Source organism: Stegostoma tigrinum, chromosome X (assembly GCF_030684315.1).
Source record: "Stegostoma tigrinum isolate sSteTig4 chromosome X, sSteTig4.hap1, whole genome shotgun sequence".
NCBI classification, from domain to species: domain Eukaryota; kingdom Metazoa; phylum Chordata; class Chondrichthyes; order Orectolobiformes; family Stegostomatidae; genus Stegostoma; species Stegostoma tigrinum.
In genome coordinates, this window is record NC_081404.1 from 19,054,494 (window position 1) to 19,072,115 (window position 17,622).

The following is a 17,622-nucleotide window of genomic DNA, read 5'->3' on the forward strand; positions in this document are numbered from 1 at the left end:
AGAGAACGCGCGCGAGAGAGAGAGAACGCGCGCGAGAGAGAGAGAGAACGCGCGCAAGAGAGAGAGAGAGAACGCGCGCAAGAGAGAGAGAGAGAGAGAGAACGCGCGCAAGAGAGAGAGAGAGAACGCGCGCAAGAGAGAGAGAGAGAGAGAACGCGCGCAAGAGAGAGAGAGAGAGAACGCGCGCAAGAGAGAGAGAGAGAGAGAGAGAACACGCGCAAGAGAGAGAGAACGCGCGCAAGAGAGAGAGAGAGAGAGAACGCGCGCAAGAGAGAGAGAGAGAACGCGCGCAAGAGAGAGAGAGAACGCGCGCAAGAGAGAGAGAGAACGCGCGCAAGAGAGAGAGAGAGAGAACGCGCGCAAGAGAGAGAGAGAGAGAACGCGCGCAAGAGAGAGAGAGAACGCGCGCAAGAGAGAGAGAGAGAGAACGCGCGCGAGAGAGAGAGAGAGAGAGAGAGAGAGAGAATGCGCGCAAGAGAGAGAGAGAGAGAGAGAGAGAGAGAGAGAGAGAGAGCGCGCGCGCAAGAGAGCGCACGCGCAAGAGAGCGCACGCGCAAGAGAGCGCACGCGCGAGTCTTTCTGCCGGACGCAACTGCATTTCACAGCTACAGCCTCCATGAACACTGGATATCACTTCAGGAAAGGACTATTTTTATTCAGCTCACCTGGTGGCAAGATGTTAACAAAGCTATTGAGTCAATAAATTCTAAACATTTTGAATGGGAATATGCTTTTGCTTTGCCACCGCCCTCACTTTGAAGTACCATTATATCCTGTGACCACCACTGACGTCTAGACTGATATGATGGGAATAGCCATTGGGGAACATAGAACAGCACAGCACAGAACAGGCCCTTCAGCCCACGATGTTGTGCCGACCATTGATCTTCATGTATGCACCCTCAAATTTCTGTGACCATATGCATGTCCAGCAGTCTCTTAAATGTCCCCAATGACCTTGCTTCCACAACTGCTGCTGGCAACGCATTCCATGCTCTCACAACTCTGTGTAAAGAACCCACCTCTGACATCCCCTCTATACTTTCCTCCAAACAGCTTAAAACTATGACCCCTCGTGTTAGCCATTTCTGCCCTGGGAAATAGTCTCCGGCTATCAACTCTAACTATGCCTCTCATTATCTTGTATACCTCAATTAGGTCCCCTCTCCTCCTCCTTTTCTCCCATGAAAAAAGTCCAAGCTCAGTCAACCTCTCTTCGTAAGACAAGCCCTCCGGTCCAGGCAGCATCCTGGTAAACCTCCTCTGAACCCTCTCCAAAGCATCCATATAATAGGGCGACCAGAACTGGACGCAGTATTCCAAGTGCGGTCTAACCAAAGTTTTATAGAGCTGCAACAAGATCTCACGACTCTTAAACTCAATCCCCCTGCTAATGAAAGCCAAAACACCATGTGCTTTCTTAACAACCCTGTCCACTTGGGTGGCCATTTTAAGGGATCTATGTATCTGCACACCAAGATCCCTCTGTTCCTCCACACTGCCAAGAATCCTATCCTTAATCCTGTACTCAGCTTTCAAATTCGACCTTCCAAAATGCATCACCTCGCATTTATCCAGGTTGAACTCCATCTGCCACCTCTCAGCCCATCTCTGCATCCTGTCAATGTCCCGCTGCAGCCTACAACAGCCCTCTATACTGTCAACGACACCTCCAACATTCGTGTCGTCTGCAAACTTGCTGACCCATCCTTCAATCCCCTCATCCAAGTCATTAATAAAAATTACAAACAGTGGAGGCCCAAGGACAGAGCCCTGTGGAACACCACTCACCACTGACTTCCAGGCAGAATATTTTCCTTCTACTACCACTCGCTGTCTTCTGTTGGCCAGCCAATTCTGTATCCAGACAGCTAAGTTCCCCTGTATCCCATTCCTCCTGACCTTCTGAATGAGCCTACCATGGGGAACCTTATCAAATGCCTTGCCGAAGTCCATATACATCACATCCACAGCTCGACCCTCATCAACTTTTCTAGTCACATCTTCAAAGAACTCGATAAGGTTTGTGAGGCATGACGTGCCCCTCACAAAGCCATGTTGACTGCATTTAATCAAGCCATGCTCTTCCAGGTGGTCATAAATCCTATCCCTCAGAAACCTTTCTAACACCTTGCAGACGACAGACGTGAGACTTACTGGTCTGTAATTGCTGGGGATTTCCCTATTTCCTTTCTTGAAGAGAGGAATTACATTTGCCTCTCTCCAGTCCTCAGGTACGACTCCAGTGGAGAGCGAGGATGCAAAGATCTTCGCGAGTGGCGAAGCAATTGCATTTCTTGCTTCCCAAAGCAGCCGAAGACAAATCTGGTCCGGGCCTGGCGACTTGTCAATCTTAATGTTTGACAAAATTTTCAGCACATCAGCTTCCTCTATCTCTATCCATTCCAGCATGCACACCTGCTCTTCAAAGGTTTCATTCACTCTGCTTTGGTGTAACTATATCCAGGATAAAAGTCATAGCCTTCAGAAGAATGAAATAGAAACAACTTAATTTTAAAGTGTTTCATGCCAATTAAAAAGATTAGAGATCACAATACACTCTTGGCTAGCTGATGCAATCACTATCATGCACCTTTACAATTTGTGCAGAATTTTTGCTGCAATGTCCTCTCACCTGCCTATCATAGGATTCAGAGAGACAAAGCTAAACTAGCAGATTGAAGCTACAAAAAGCCACTCACCTTGACACTTGAAAGTCTTGTATTTGAAATCAAATTCATCTTGTTGTTCTTCTAGGAACTTCAACTCCTGCTCACATGTCTGTACACAACAGTTTTAAATATAAATTAGCAAAGGCTAAATTAATCTTCAGACTGCCGAGTTCACAGAAATCCATATCTTTGAGATGACTGGATTCTTTTTACACACCTGACCAAGTGTCAACATTACAGTAATAAACATGCAAAAATCAGACATTGCTTTATTACTGTATTCATTGCAAATGAAAATGCACCTGAAACATAAACGTGTCCCTCCACCCCATTTCCAAGTTTTATTTCATCTATCGCTTGTTGTAGAAAGGAGGGAATTGGCAAATAAATAGCTGTGCTATTGAAGTAGCAGTAACAGAAGTCTTCCAATACAGCTTACAAAAGTATGAAAGAAACTGTAGAAGAGGGAAAGCTAGTTCAAGGCAAGATGTGGAAAGAAAAGCTGCGGAATGCAATAAGTCAATCACATGCAGCACTCACTTGCACATCACTTCTCAAGACAGTAATTTTCTGTTCAATGTCTTGGTGTCTTTCAAAGTCCACAGGTTGAATTGCATCCGAGACAGTCTAGAAAGAAGACAGCAGCTGTCTCAATATGGAAAACATTCTGATCAGTCTTATGTTACAAATAATTCTACCAAGTAAACCAGCCTTCCAGGGATGACACAATAATCCACCGCACTGCAGGACCAAGGTACGAGGTAGAGGCCAAGGTGCGACTTGATAGAGATTTACAAAATTATAACAGGCATGTACAGTTTTTTTTTTAAGCGGGGTAAAATGTCAATTACTAGGGGGCATAGGTTTAAGGTACAAGAGGGAAAGTTTAACAGAGAATGTGATAGGCAAGTTATTTTTATGCAAAAGGTAGTAAGTGCCTGGAATGCACTGCCAGAGGTAGATACAACAGCAATGTTTAAGAGACATCTTGACAAATACATGGATAGGCAGGGAATAGAGGGTACAGACCACGTAGAGGCAAAAGATTTTTAAGTTTAGAAAGGTACAGGCTTGGTGAGCTGAAGCAATTCTCAGAATAGAATAATTATCCTCCGATCCTCCTGTGAGTGCTGTTTGACAGGTTGGATTGATGGGCGACGTGGAAGTTTGTGCATTCCCTCCAATGCCTCAATGCAAACTCTGCACATTCCATTTAACATGTTTGGTGCCTTCTGGAATGAACCTTCTTCATTTTGGTTGGTCACAAGCCAGGGGCACCCGTGAGCCAGATCCAACTCTTCAGGTTTTGAGGAAGTCATTAAAAACCAAAAAAAAAAGTGTCACCACCGTTCTTATGGGAATCTCCTGCTGTGGCCGAGTTCAGAATGGAGTAGCTGCTTCAGGAGTCTAGCATTGACCATACAAATGATATTCCCCACACATTGAAGGTAGCTTTGAACAAATAGCGCCCAGATATTAGGCAAATTAGCTTGGGAGAGGACGGCTATTGGACTACCTTTCTTTACTAGTGGTACTTCTCCAGTGCTATGAGGTGCCTGTTGACGGTTGGCCAAGTCTCATGTAATAAGAGGATGGAATCACCACTGTCTGGTGAACCGTGAATGGCTTTAGTCTCAGGTTTAAGATCCTGGTCTTCAAATCTTTTCTTTCAGCTGACTGGCATATTGGATTTGATGACCAATATTGTCATCTCTCTTCAGAATTTCAGCTAGGGGAGGTGTTTTGTTATGGGAGTTAGTTAGAAGAGGATCTTAGTTTCCCAAATATTCAGTGAAAGGCTTATTTGTTCAGATTTTGAAGAAGTAGCCAACACTGGCATGGTGAAGGTTGAACAGTCACCATTTGTTTTGTAAATTTATTTCCATAACTAGTGGTTAATTTGCTGAGGGGAGGTGCAGTTTTACAGTAAGTGAAGGAAAGAAAAGAAATAATACACAATCTGCTATTACGTTTATCTCTTCTTTCCTGATCTACAGCCTTAGGGGAAACCTAGATTCGCACCATCTTTTAAGCATAGCTTCAAATTCTGTACTCCCATCCAGTCAAACCACAGGTCACAGATACAGGGAGAATAGTTGTCAACTCAGTGAATGCAACCACCCTGAAACTTTGCATTTGGCAGCAAATGAGGAAACAATGGTGTTGGTATTAGAAGCAAAATGAAGCTAAGGGTGCACCTTGTATTTTTTTTTAAAAAGTTGCATGGCACACTTTTCCAGAAGGGGAGGGAGCAACCACACAGAGTAAACAGATGCCAAGAGATTCAAATGGAGCTGTACTTTATGGCAAAGTAGGAGTCAACAGCCATGGATGCAGAGGATTGCTCTACTATCCTGAAGAACCATTATCTAAACATTTGTTCAAATAAAAACGCAAGTGTCTCTCAAGAAAAGACTGTTTCCTAGAGATCATTTAAAAGTTACTTTCATGCAACACTTTCTTTTCAATGAGGTTGAGGCTGCAAAGAGGCATGACACCACACAGATACCATGCATGACTCTACCCTAGAAGGAACCCTGAGTCAGTAAAAGCCCATGTACCCTGCCCAGCTTATGCTTTAGGTCCCAAGAGGTTAATTCCACTGCAGAGTGCCTCGCCTGGCAAGATGGTTCCCAAAGTAGCTTGTCAGTATCAGACAGCATGTTGTAGAAAACGTCCCAGATATCATGCATTAATTGTCACAGAGCAATTTGACTAATTGTGATCGCAACTTCCACTTCACAAAGCAAGTTAATAAAGTCTCTTCTGCCATGCCCAGATAAGACTGCAATAGCTTGTACACAAGGGCCCTCCAGCAACGGCCGACACGTTCCATCATGAAGTAGCACTCTTTGTCTAGGGCTTAACGGCAGTCTAGAAATGAACACATCAGAGTCTCATCTGCCCAAACCTGCTGGGTACTATTTGCATTGCTGCAGCTATTTCCCACTTTACAAACAAGCCTAACAAAGAGGAATGACGCTGTGTTTTCTGCAGAGTCAGAAAGCAAAAAAAAAAATCTTTGCAGAACAAATCCATAGAGAAGGTTCAAAATTCACCCAGGAAGAGAAAGATTAATCTTTAAAATGCACACTGCTGGTGTCCAAGTTTCTGAAGTCAGCAACCCCAATGAAAGACAGTAGCATGGGTCATAAAAACACTTACTAGAAAATTCTGCCATGTTGACATTCAGTCTGGTCAGTGACACTTTGCAAAAACCAGCCTAAGATGCCCCAGCATGTAATATTGAGCTGTATACTTGTGTCAGAAGAAACACACCTACACTGCACAATACACAGCAAATAACAACATTTAGCTTGATGGTTATTGTAATCAGCCGAATAATTTGACTCCTCAGCAGACCAAGATGGCAGTGAAGAACTGCTGCTGTAATGGTGGGTCCTGACCCAAAGCTATGGGTGATGATGGCAACCTTATTTGCCAGGAGTTATGCATGACCAGAGATAATGTTTATAAAGGGAAACCATCCATTGATCCTAAAGCTGTGCAACTTGGGGTAGAGGCTTGTAGTAGTCACATGCATATCATCAAAGCTCTGTGCTTTGGGGAGTGCAGCCAAATGGAAAAAAAGAGGCACAGAATACAAAAGCAGGGAGGTTATGCTGAACCTTTATAAAGCTCTGGTTAGGCCACTGCCACAGTATTGCACCCAGCTCTGGTCATTCCACTTTTGAAAGGTTGAGGCGGGTCCATGAGAGTATGCAGGATATTTCTCACTTAAGGGAGTACTTTAATTATAAAGTTAGGATGGAAAATGTTCTTGGAGCAAAGGAGGTTGAGAGGGAGGTTTGATAGGGATGTACAAGGTTATGACAGGTTTGGATAAAGCTTCTCTAAACAAAAAAGAATGGCTCCCCCCATTAGCTGATTAGTCCTTGAGCAAAGGACACAGATTCAATGTAGTTTGACTAGAGGTATAAGGAAACTGGAGAAAGAACATTCTTTAAGTAGCAACAGATTAGAACTTGTAGCTCAAGGGTGGAGGAAGCAGGAAGAATAATTTCAGAAGAAAATTGGATGGGTACTTAAAAAAAGGAAAATCCTGCAAGGTTGTGGGAATCATGTGAGGAAGTGAGACTAACTAGATTGATTTTCAGATCACCAACTTGGGCCTGATAGGCTGAATGGCCTCATTTTGTGCTGTAAATGCAGCAAGTTTCACATACGTATCCTGCCTTACAGGATGCATGAGCATTGAAACATTACCCAGCAGAGACTTTGAAGGCCTACTCATTTGGTGTCTGTCCTGGAACAGTTTCCAAGTCTGAATCTGACGATATATTCTTGTCTGCATGCAGGATTTGGGGAGGAAAAAAAAACTGTAACTATACCTGGGGCTCTGTGAAGAAGTGGTGGCATAAGAGAAAAGTTTTATTAGTTTCTGCAAAGGTGAGAGCATGACACGGTGACAGTGACAGGCTAATTAGGAAAACACTTCTCCAATCCCGTGGGCCAAGCAGACAGTCCAGAATTTCACTCTGGCTGTGATTAGTTTTAGGAATGGAAAGAAACATTGCAGTCAATAAACATGAGCTGAGCAGATAATTATCAACAAGTACAAAAATAAGTGACTGTTTTGGGAGGATCTAGCAGGGAAACCAAGCTTTTTATGCAAGGCCTATTTATAATGGGCAGAGGCTCTGGAGCATGGCTTGGCATTGATTCAATAAGTGGGGGGGGAATGCATCAATTCTTTTGTTTAAAATGAGCCTAGCAAAGAACAGGTCCTTCTCTTCATCAGGATGCAACAGCAATAAATTCAATGGTTCCAGCAGGCCCACCCACCCTGCAGCGTTTCTTACATTACTGTTGTCTACAGGACTGTTGACAGGTAGAAAAGGAACACTTGCAGGCAGCAGCAAAACAAATGCAAGTTTGTGGACATGAAGAATGCAAGTACCTGGCATTGGCAGTTTAACGAGTGTACACTTGTTACAGGTAGCATTACAAATTTTTCTAGCAGAACAAGACCAAGCTTCTGCATTTCAAAAGTAAATTCAACAGTTAGCAGAGTATTGTTTACTCTCATTGAGGCTAATCCAACAAACTGCTATGTCACAAGACACCTTGCCTATGTGAACAGGACTTACTTTAGTAATCTATCCAAGACCCAACTGATTATTTTTAAACACTAAACCAGGAGAGACAGCATTCAATTGTTCAATCAGTTCCATTCCGACTGCTGCTGTGCTTCTCTTTATTGGAGTCATTCTCACCTTCAAAAAGGCCCGCCCTCCTTCTCGCAGGTCCTCTTCCAGCATTGCTTAGAGATGTCCCATGAAACGGAATTATTCTGCTATTTGCGCTTGTTGCGACCATTCCTTCCCCTTTTAAAAAGATCAGGGCAAGCAACAGCCCTTGATAAACTCTTGACACCAGGTGACACCTTTAGGTACTAAGTGCGCCCAATATTGCACGTGTTATTAACCAGGAGCACAGAAAAATTATTGATACAAGCTGGCCTTGCATCATAGAACGGCAGCTCACTTCAAAGAACAGTAGCCTTGGTGACTTTGCACCAGGACTATATTATCAACCCCAAATGGTGTATGATCAGTGGAATGGAAAGCTCCAGATAGTCTGTCAGTCTGGGTTTTTGAAGAACTAGCATGAGAACAGTTCAGCGAATCAATAATGAAATAAACCCATGACTTTCAGAGCTCATTTGTATTCCTCATACCTGCTGATCCTCTACAACAGCGTTTAGTATCATCTTCTCCTGCTTCAGTCGAGCAGCGACAACCTTTGCCAACAGAACAGGGTCCTCTCCATAACATTCCTAATGAAAGAGAAGCCAAAGCATTAACATAACTACCTGTAATACAGGGAGAGGTTCTACTGTGATGACTGTGGGGCTTGCCTTTTATCTTACAGCACAGAAAGAGGACATTGGTCTAGCATCATTGTGCCAGCTCTTTGAAAAGGCTATCTAATTTATTCCCACACTCTAGCTCTTTCCTTGTAGCCTTGTGAATATTTTCTTTGCAAAGATTTATCCAATTCCCCCTTGAAAGTCATTACTGAAATTGCTTCCACCATCCTTTTAGGTAGCCTATGCTCTACTATTGTCTTCCAAATGTTTACTTGAAGTTAAACTGCAGCTGTGTCACCCCATTGGTTTTATTTTAATTTTGGTTTGGCTAAAATAACAATTTCAGCTGATAGAGATAGTAGGAACTGCAGATGCTGGAGAATCTGAGATAACAAGGTGTAGAACTGGATGAACACAGCAGGCCAAGCAGCATCAGAGGAGCAGGAAAGCTGACGTTTTGGGCCTAGACCCTTCAGAAATGCCATTCCTGAAGAAGGGTCTAGGCCCAAAACGTCAGCTTTCCTGCTCGGCCTGCTGTGTTCATCCAGTTCTACATCTTGTTATCTCAATTTCAGTGAAGTTTTTTTTGTCTTTTTTTAGTTTGAGGGCTAACAGGCAAATCAAAGAGACATTACAGGAATTCTTTATGATCAGAGACATAGGAGGGATAATGTTTTGCTGAAGTGGCATGGAGAACTTCCACTTTCTAACTCCCTGAAGTTATTAAAAGTGGTTTGCAAGGTTCCAGTGTGGGTTTGGGCTTGCTTCAAAACAAAAAGGCACTTGCCTACCAGTTCTTGGATATGTTTAGTTGCCAGGACCACACGTAATTCTTGCAACTTTGCACTACACTTAGTTAACTTAGAAATGTGGAACTCCAGAATACTGAAGCACTTGCTTTTGTTCAAGGCTCAAACAAAATAAGAAGAATTTGATACATTCACTTTATGGTATTGCTAGTTTTATCTTACATGCTTTGACTGTTCTTTTGCAAAAAAAGAATGGAGAATGTGGCAGTGAGCCTTTAAGATCAGCTCCTATCAGGAGTGCACAATGAGGAGTGCGCGTTTAATTGCAAACTGCAGCTATGTTGTCCAACCCTTTCTCCAATGCCCATTTGTTCCAAATGGACAAAGCCCAGGCAACCGATGTTATGCACATACGGTTTACTGTCCTGTTTGAATTGCACAGGCACAAAGCTTTGATAAGAGCAGTTCTTAGCGCTGCTGCCTCATAAATCCAAAATGAGGAAGTGGAAATTTATTTGCATCAGCAATGAGATATACACACGCAATTTAACAGACAGACAAACTTTCCAGAGCTGTGGCTACAGTCAGTCAGAGTGTTGAGGCAAACTGGACTTGCAACACTGAAAAAAACTGTATAATCAACATTTTATACTTAAAAGGTTCAGTAGTGGATATTGCATACTGTGCCACAGATCAATAGGCTGTGGATTCACACTTATGATTTGATTCACAAATTATGTGCTTGTTTGGGGGACTGGGTAGCCGCGAGAAAAGAAGAGCCAAGACATTTTGCCTGAAATCAAACACAATGCTTTCCCACTGAGATTCAATACAAGCAGGTCTGGTGCACCATTTATTCACAGAAGGTAGAGAGAAGATTCTGAACATTGCTTCAATGGCAAACTGATCAATAGGATTGGAGAACCCATGTTTACTTTTCACTAACTGATAAATTTATCAGATGCTGCAAAGAATTTATTCAAAAAAGTGTTGTTTTGAGTGGTCTGCCAGATAAACCAGTAGGGCCAAAGGATATTAGGGCTTTGAAAAAGCTGTTGAATGCTCAATGTCAAAAATTCTTTTACGCAATTTATGCAAAGCTGCTTTACACAAACCAGTTCCTTTGAAATGCAGTGACTATTGGAGGCAAATGCCGCAGCCATATTGCGCACAGCAAGATTCAAATAGCAAAAAAAAAAGAACTGCAAATGCTGGAAGTCAGAAATAAAAACAGAAATTGCTGTAAAATCTCAATAGTTCTGGCAGAATCTGTGGAGAGAAATCATAATTAACACTTCTGTCAGTGACCCTTCTTCAGAACCGATAGCAGCTCACAAAAAGGTTAGCTTTTAATCTAGAGAGTCAAAGAACGATGAGCTAATAGTAGAATTCTGTTTGGGTCACGAGAAGAACTCAGTTCTTCAAACATTGCTGCAGAATTCTTTATAATCCACCTGATGTGGTCTCAATTTACCAACTGTTTTTAAAAAATGTTATCTTGAAACAACACTTTCAGTACTTCACGAATATCAGCCAGGATGATACGCTTAAGTGCTGAAACTATGTTTTTGAAACAAAATATTAATCTTTTGCGCTTCTTCTGTTACAGGCTGACCAAGAAATACATTTATAATCTGATTATAAAAGCCACAGCTATAAACACTATGGTCAGAGCTGGAAACACCAGTCTATCCAACTGGAGCTACCATCAACTAGCTTGAAAGGAACTTTTACAACCTCAGATCCTCTTCTCCCCTCTCCTTTCATGATGCAAATGATACTAGACACATGACATCGCAATGTAGTCTTTGTTGATGTGAGCTAGTAATAGCAACTAAAGTAAAAGATTTAACAAAAAAATGCAGCAAAAGCAAATACAACAACTGCTTGAACAGGACTAACTACCTACAAATGCACATTATAAAATTGGTAAACCAGACACTTTTTTTTATGCAAAGCACTCCATCATATGGAATTCGGCACAAATTCATGGAAAATGGTCTGGTAGAATATTTAAGATAATACATATATGTTTATAATATTTCTTTTGAAATTACTACAATTCCTTCAGTACTAGATGACACAAGTTCTAAAAGATTGTACTCTATGCAAGCATGATACAACAGAAGTTTGGAGGAGTATGTGGTCAAAGTATATTAGAATATTTGATTCCAAAAGATTGCTGAAATTAGAATGAAAACGTCCTTCCCTCTCCCACAAAGATTCACCTGCAAGCAATATATTTGGTAAATAATATATGAGGGGAGGGAGGGGGGGTGCTGATAATAATGGAATATTTAACATCATCTTAACACATTAGTGCTTTGTTGCAGTCCGGATTATGATCAGCTCACATGTTGTAAATCACACAAGCATGGTGAAGTATCAATGCTCAGTCGCACAGAGTGTGGCCAGCTGCTCCTTGCATCCTATTTTGAATGGATGGCACTCCTAGTTTCAATAGTGTGATTTGGACTTAAAATTCTCCATTTCCCCATGTATGCTTTACAGAGGTCGGAGAATGAAAACAATTCTATTTTTAAAAACAAGTTTCATGCACACCCAATCTTCATGACTAGTTGTATTCTTATCATTGTCCTCTTGAGCCCCAAGGCCACATTTAGGCTCAGTTTCTTACAACTGTCCACTTCAAATCAAAGACTGACATCTTAATAACAAAATAAAAAAAGATGTGACATGTCGGAACACTGAGGCCAGAGTTTCAATCCAGCCTGACCTGACTGGCATGTCGTCAGTCAGGCCTCAATGATACAAGGATTTAATGTGAAATTATTTTCAGTAGCCTGTATTAATTTCCTAAACAGAGTCAGAGCTTACAACACAAAAACAATTTGACACCAAACAATTTGGCAGCAAGAATAAGAATAATTTATTTAACTGTGCATGGATTTTTTTTTCTTGTTCACTGAACAGAAGGATATTAAAGTGAAGACATTTTTTTCAAATGTCAACTTCAAGATTCCAAGACTGTGTACAGGCCTCAATTCCAACCTTTAAAACAAAGAGTGGTCTTTAATGCATAAATGTGATGTAAATGATTTCCCAGATGAGCCGTTCTGTAGTCTCAGAAACTGACAATGTTTGGGCACTTTTCTGATGTGAACCCATTACCCAAGCCTATTAGGAACTAGGTTAAAACTGCCCAAATATTTCATATGAAATCATGATAATCAGTTGAGACGGGAAACTTTCACCCCATCAGGCTGGACTGGGTTTTAATCAAAAATCTAAAGATCAGCACCTAACCCATCACACCAAATCTTTTGGGGACCCTCTTCAAGGTGGTGTTGATGCACATTATTGTGGTAGTTTGGACTCCATTCTGCAGCCGATAGGAAGGGAAAGTTAACGGAGACCACTCTCATGCATCTTCTGGTGGTTGATCAGACCACCACCGCAACAGGCCTGGGAGCAAAAATCAGTAGACAGTGATTAATTGAGATTGAGGATGCAATCTTAAAACAAAAATGATAAAACCTCTGGGAGTTTGCAGCACCTAGTGGCTACCAAGGACTGACAAGTTACGTCAGGACTTACAACTGTGGTTGAACTTTTGTTTTCTCTTCCCACATCGATCCTGTCTTTTCTGAAGTTTGGTTCCATGTATCTCTGGTACCACAACTAAGTAACCATTCCTAATAAGCAAATGTAGGCCGGTGTTGATAGATTGTTCAATCACCGATAAGCCTGACCTCATACTTACTATAACTCCATTAGAAATGGGAAAAATAGGCTTTCAAAAGTACTAATCCAGGCTGAATTATCTCAGCTTCTGCCCAGGAATATGGAGGCCAATTAGAATACACCTACTAATATTGAGGCACAACACAGTGCCTATAAATATCAATAATCAAACAAAAACAATGAACAAAGAACAGAAATCAAACCTGCAATCTTGCAGCTACAGGTTAGACACATTATAATACACCTTCAGGGAAGGTGGGATTTGAACCTGGATCTGAGGTGGAAACACTACCATTATGCCACAATAGCCCTCTCCTGAGCTATAAGGTGGCATTCAAGGGGCTCGATAACCAAAAACAAAAAAAAAAAATCCACACATATCTTATTTGAGCGCACAACCACAGGTAAATGCAGAATTGAAACTCTCAACAATAACAGGCAATTTCACATCTGGCTGTTTGTTGCAGTTCCCATTAGCCACCTGTGGGGTGATTACACAGCCTGGGAGCAGGCCTTCTATTCCATTTTCTTGGTTGAAGGAGTCAGTCAAGCTTACAGGAGAAAAATATTTATAAGATCGGAATGGAGGGAGAAGAATGAGACTCATGTCTTGAAAGAACAGTTTCGGCTCTCTTGAAATGTCAGTTGGAACAGCTATATGGATCAGAATTAGCTGGATCACAGCTTAAGTGACAACTGGGACATAGCAATTGGAATTCAGAGACACAGGGGAAAAATTGAATGTGTAGCCTTTGTTGCAATCCCGAAACCGCAGCTGGAAAATTGTATTAAAAAAGTGCCGAGAGATAGTAGGAACTGCAGATGCTGGAGAATCTGAGGTAACAAGGTGGAAAGCTGGATGAACACAGCAGGCCCAGCAGCAAAGCTGATTTTGTTTTGGGTCTAGACTCTTCAGAACAAAACAATTTTTTTTTCTGAAGGAGGGTCCAGACCCGAAATGTCAGCTTTCCTGCTCCTCTGATGCCGCTTGGCCTGCTGTGTTCATCCAGCTCTACACCTTGTGGTATCAATGTCGAGCTAGAATAGGTTCAGTCTCAGCTGTGGTACGTCCTCCCCAGTCTAAAAGTCCATTAATATTAACTATCCAAGTAGCTTGGTATGTGAAGCAAGACAGAGTGAGTAGAACATGGTGAACAAATCAATGTGTGAACAAGTGATCAAGAAGAGGCCCATGGTAGACAAAATTCCTTCAGAAGCCAAAACTTGTCATTTCCAGCAATGTAGATCTAGACAACTAATCGGTTTAAAATGGCAAACAATTGGAGAACAACAAGTTTGAATTATACAGTAAACATAAGTAGCTGTAGGATTTCAGCAGTACAATACCTGCATATTTTGCCTATATTTCTTGAAGTTGTGCTGGCATACAAACTTCTTCTCCTGCATAAAGCGGCTGTACTGATTGTTGATTTGATCCAACAGATTTTGGTAATGGATAGTAGCCAGTGAATAATTTGTTATAGCCTTCTCCCTAGAATTACAAGAAAAGGACATGGTTTGAAAATTGTATGCACCCCTCAACCACACGGTTTCATTTTCTCCAGAAAACTGTCTTTTTTTTGTCATGGATTATCCCTCATTTATGAACACAGGCAGACATGCAAACTTACACCTCTGCCAGTGTTGCCTTTTATGCTGTTTGTGAGCAGCTGGAAGCTCTTTTGTCCAGCATTTTAAGGCTGTGAATTCAGGAGCTCTTGTGGCACAGTGGTACCCAGGAGACCTAGGTTCAAGTCCTTCCTGCTCCAACAGTGTATCATAATATTCCTGAACGGGTTAATAGAAAAGATTGTGAACCTTCCTCAACTTTGGTGTCACTGCATTACCTGCAGAACCTGTTAAGGGCAATCTGATTTATTGGAAACACAGGTGATTTAATGGTGGTGGATAACAAGTGAAAAGTACCTCAGATGATTTGCAGTGGAGAAAAAAAGGACAATATGTTCAGCTGTACATGAAAGCACTTCTGGATATAAAGAAAGAGAAAGATTGTAAACAGAACTGTGAACCTAGCAGTGAACCCATTCATAGCACAGTTTGTGGGAATGTGCCAAAGACTATGCTCGAGACCATTTCAGGAAAACAACAGTTATAAAGATCAACTTGACAACTTACATAAATCCACAATGACTCATACCAATTTTTATAGACATACCACAGAAAGCATCCTATCTGTATGCAGCACAGCTTGGTACGCAACTGCTCTACCCAAAACCACAAGAAATTAGAGGATTTATAAGCAGAAAATAGGGAGGGGGATAAGGTAGGGAATAAACAATACATGAGAGCCTGAAGAGAGAGAAGAGCAGTTGGATAGACAAAGGAATTGATAGCAATCAGGCTGGGAGGGTGAATAGTTGTTAATGGGGACTGTTAGTGACTAACAATAGGTAGCGTGTAATGGCAGGCTATGTGATAACAAGGCCTGCTGGGTTGGGGAGGAGTCTAGGACACAGGAGAGCTAAAGCCATAAAATTACTCAATGCAATATTCAGTCCAGAGGGCTGCAGGGTCCCCAAGCAGAAAATGAGATGTTGTTCTTCCAGGTTGCATGGAACTTCGCTGGAACACTGCAGCAAGCCAGAGACAGATGTTGGCCAATGAACAGGGTGGTGTGTTACAGTGGCACGCAAAAAAGGTAGCTCAGGGTTTTTCTGCAAAACAATCACCCGGTTTATGTTTCGCTTCCCCAAAGTAGAGGTGAATAAAAGTGTGATGTAGCATTTGTTTCCCATAGATTTCTCCCGATGATAGGCTATACGGCGACTATACACTCCAACAACTGAATTTCGTACACACTCAACAACTGTAGCCTAGGACCACTCATCCTCATAGTTTCAATGTGTTTAAATTTTTTTTTAAATAAAAAAGGAAGAATCTTCAGGCACAGACCAACACACACTAATGTCATCTAGTACCAATCCAGGCTCAAGCATGCCTTATGCTATAAAACTGCAGGCAGATAATAATCAGAACATATCTGGATAACATCCTGCACATCTTGGTAATTTGCAATCTCTCACTGCAATCCACTGTAAGATATGCATCAGCTATTGGCAGGGCACATGGTGTTGTGGCATACAGACTCAGTCATATTTTCCCCATAAAGTTCCTCATTCTTGCCATGCTTCAAAAGGCCTAGTGCCCAAAAGGAAAGGAGGACAAAAAGGTTGCATTCAGTCACCAGGAGAAAGTGGACTGTACACAAAAACAACAGACATACTTGGTTGTTGCTGACTTTGGGTTCAATATTTTTTGGGGGCCAGTGTGGAACAGAAAATGACATGGAATCTCTGCTTTGGATTTGGTCAGATATTCATCCCATAGCTCTCAGCTGCATCCCAATGTACTTTCTAGAGCACTATCTGATATACATCAACTGTCGGATGTAATTGTTTTGGCTGAACTATTTGAACACAACATACACATCATTGATTCAACTAAACACGAATGAGCAAGGGATTCCTGTAGCATGCTGTATATGGTGCAAAATGAGTCATGATAATTCCTGACCTGAAACATCAACTTTCCTGCTCCTCTAGTGCTGCCTGGCCTTCCGTGTTCCTCCAGCTCCTCACTGTGTTATTTGCATTTGAGTTTGTTTTGCCATTAGTTTCCAACTCAACTTCCAAATATTTTCTTAACACTTTAGTCTACATAATCACTTCATCATACATGTCTGCTAAAGCTATGTTACCCTGTGACCAAACATTGGAAAGTTGTCCCAAAATTTATTTCTTTCATTTTAAAGCCCAGACCTGACTGATTAGCCAAGTCTGCTATCTTGAGGGAGCTAGCTGCATTTTACCACTTTGTAGAACATGATGTTTAGTTATTGGCAAAGTTAACAAGGTGTAGAGCTGGATGTCAATGTTCTACAATGTATTATATTAGAATTCAACAAATTCATATCGTTCTTTTTAGCCCGTTCAACCACAGCCTTCCAGAAGGTCTATCAGTTGTAACTTTTCAACTCACAAACAGGCAGCAAAAAGTCAGTTTGTACAGTTCAACCAGAACAGTATCTCTGAATGTGGCATATCTGTAACACTATATTTGAGCATCTGCCTACTTCTGAGCTCAAGCTTTGTATGGAAAACAAACCCCTCACACCCCACACCCCCACCTCCCCACCACCATGTCTCAAGTCAAGAATGCAATCTAAAAATTCAGTCACATTTAAAAACAAAATTGGCTCTCTTTTGGCAAACGTAACCTCTCTATGTCATCCATAGGTGGGAGCTCCTATGTGTGCCAGGAGATGGGTCAGGCAGATCTACACCAAAAATGCAGGAGAAAGAGAAAAGAGTAGTCATTTCTTCCCAGTCAAATTTATAAGTTTATTTATTAATTAAGAGGCATGGAAGCAGGTACAGGTGAAGCATATAACACAGGAAAAGCATTCTAATGTTTTCTTAAATAGAAATTTGTTTCTTCTTTTCCGAGTTAACATACCAGTCTTGAGCTTCAATCCAATGAGCAAGGTATTCCCGAACATCCATAGGAAAGGTTTCATTCTGGTACAGATCATCCACGCGCTCCAAGTACTTTGTGTCAAGTTGTTTTAGGGCTTCCCACTGACTCATTCTGTTGGAGAACAGAAATCTGTATCAGCTAGGAATCAACTTTACTGAATTAAATA

The 17,622-nt window shown here is 41.7% G+C and overlaps 1 protein-coding gene across 4 annotated transcripts in view; it reads right to left on the minus strand.

The window, feature by feature from the left end:
• LOC125448211 (signal transducer and activator of transcription 1-like) overlaps nt 1–17,622 on the minus strand; it is a 69,439-nt gene that overhangs the window by 38,635 nt on the left and 13,182 nt on the right. For 3 of the 4 annotated variants that reach the window (XM_059643460.1, XM_059643457.1, XM_059643459.1), the window contains 5 exons: nt 17,436–17,567; nt 14,307–14,451; nt 8,374–8,472; nt 3,213–3,299; nt 2,703–2,781 (listed from right to left, as the gene is read on the minus strand). In XM_059643460.1, coding sequence (XP_059499443.1) covers nt 2,703–2,781; nt 3,213–3,299; nt 8,374–8,472; nt 14,307–14,451; nt 17,436–17,567 — 542 coding nt within the window. The remainder of the gene's footprint in view (nt 1–2,702; nt 2,782–3,212; nt 3,300–8,373; nt 8,473–14,306; nt 14,452–17,435; nt 17,568–17,622) is intronic. The other variant, XM_059643461.1, reaches the window with a different exon arrangement.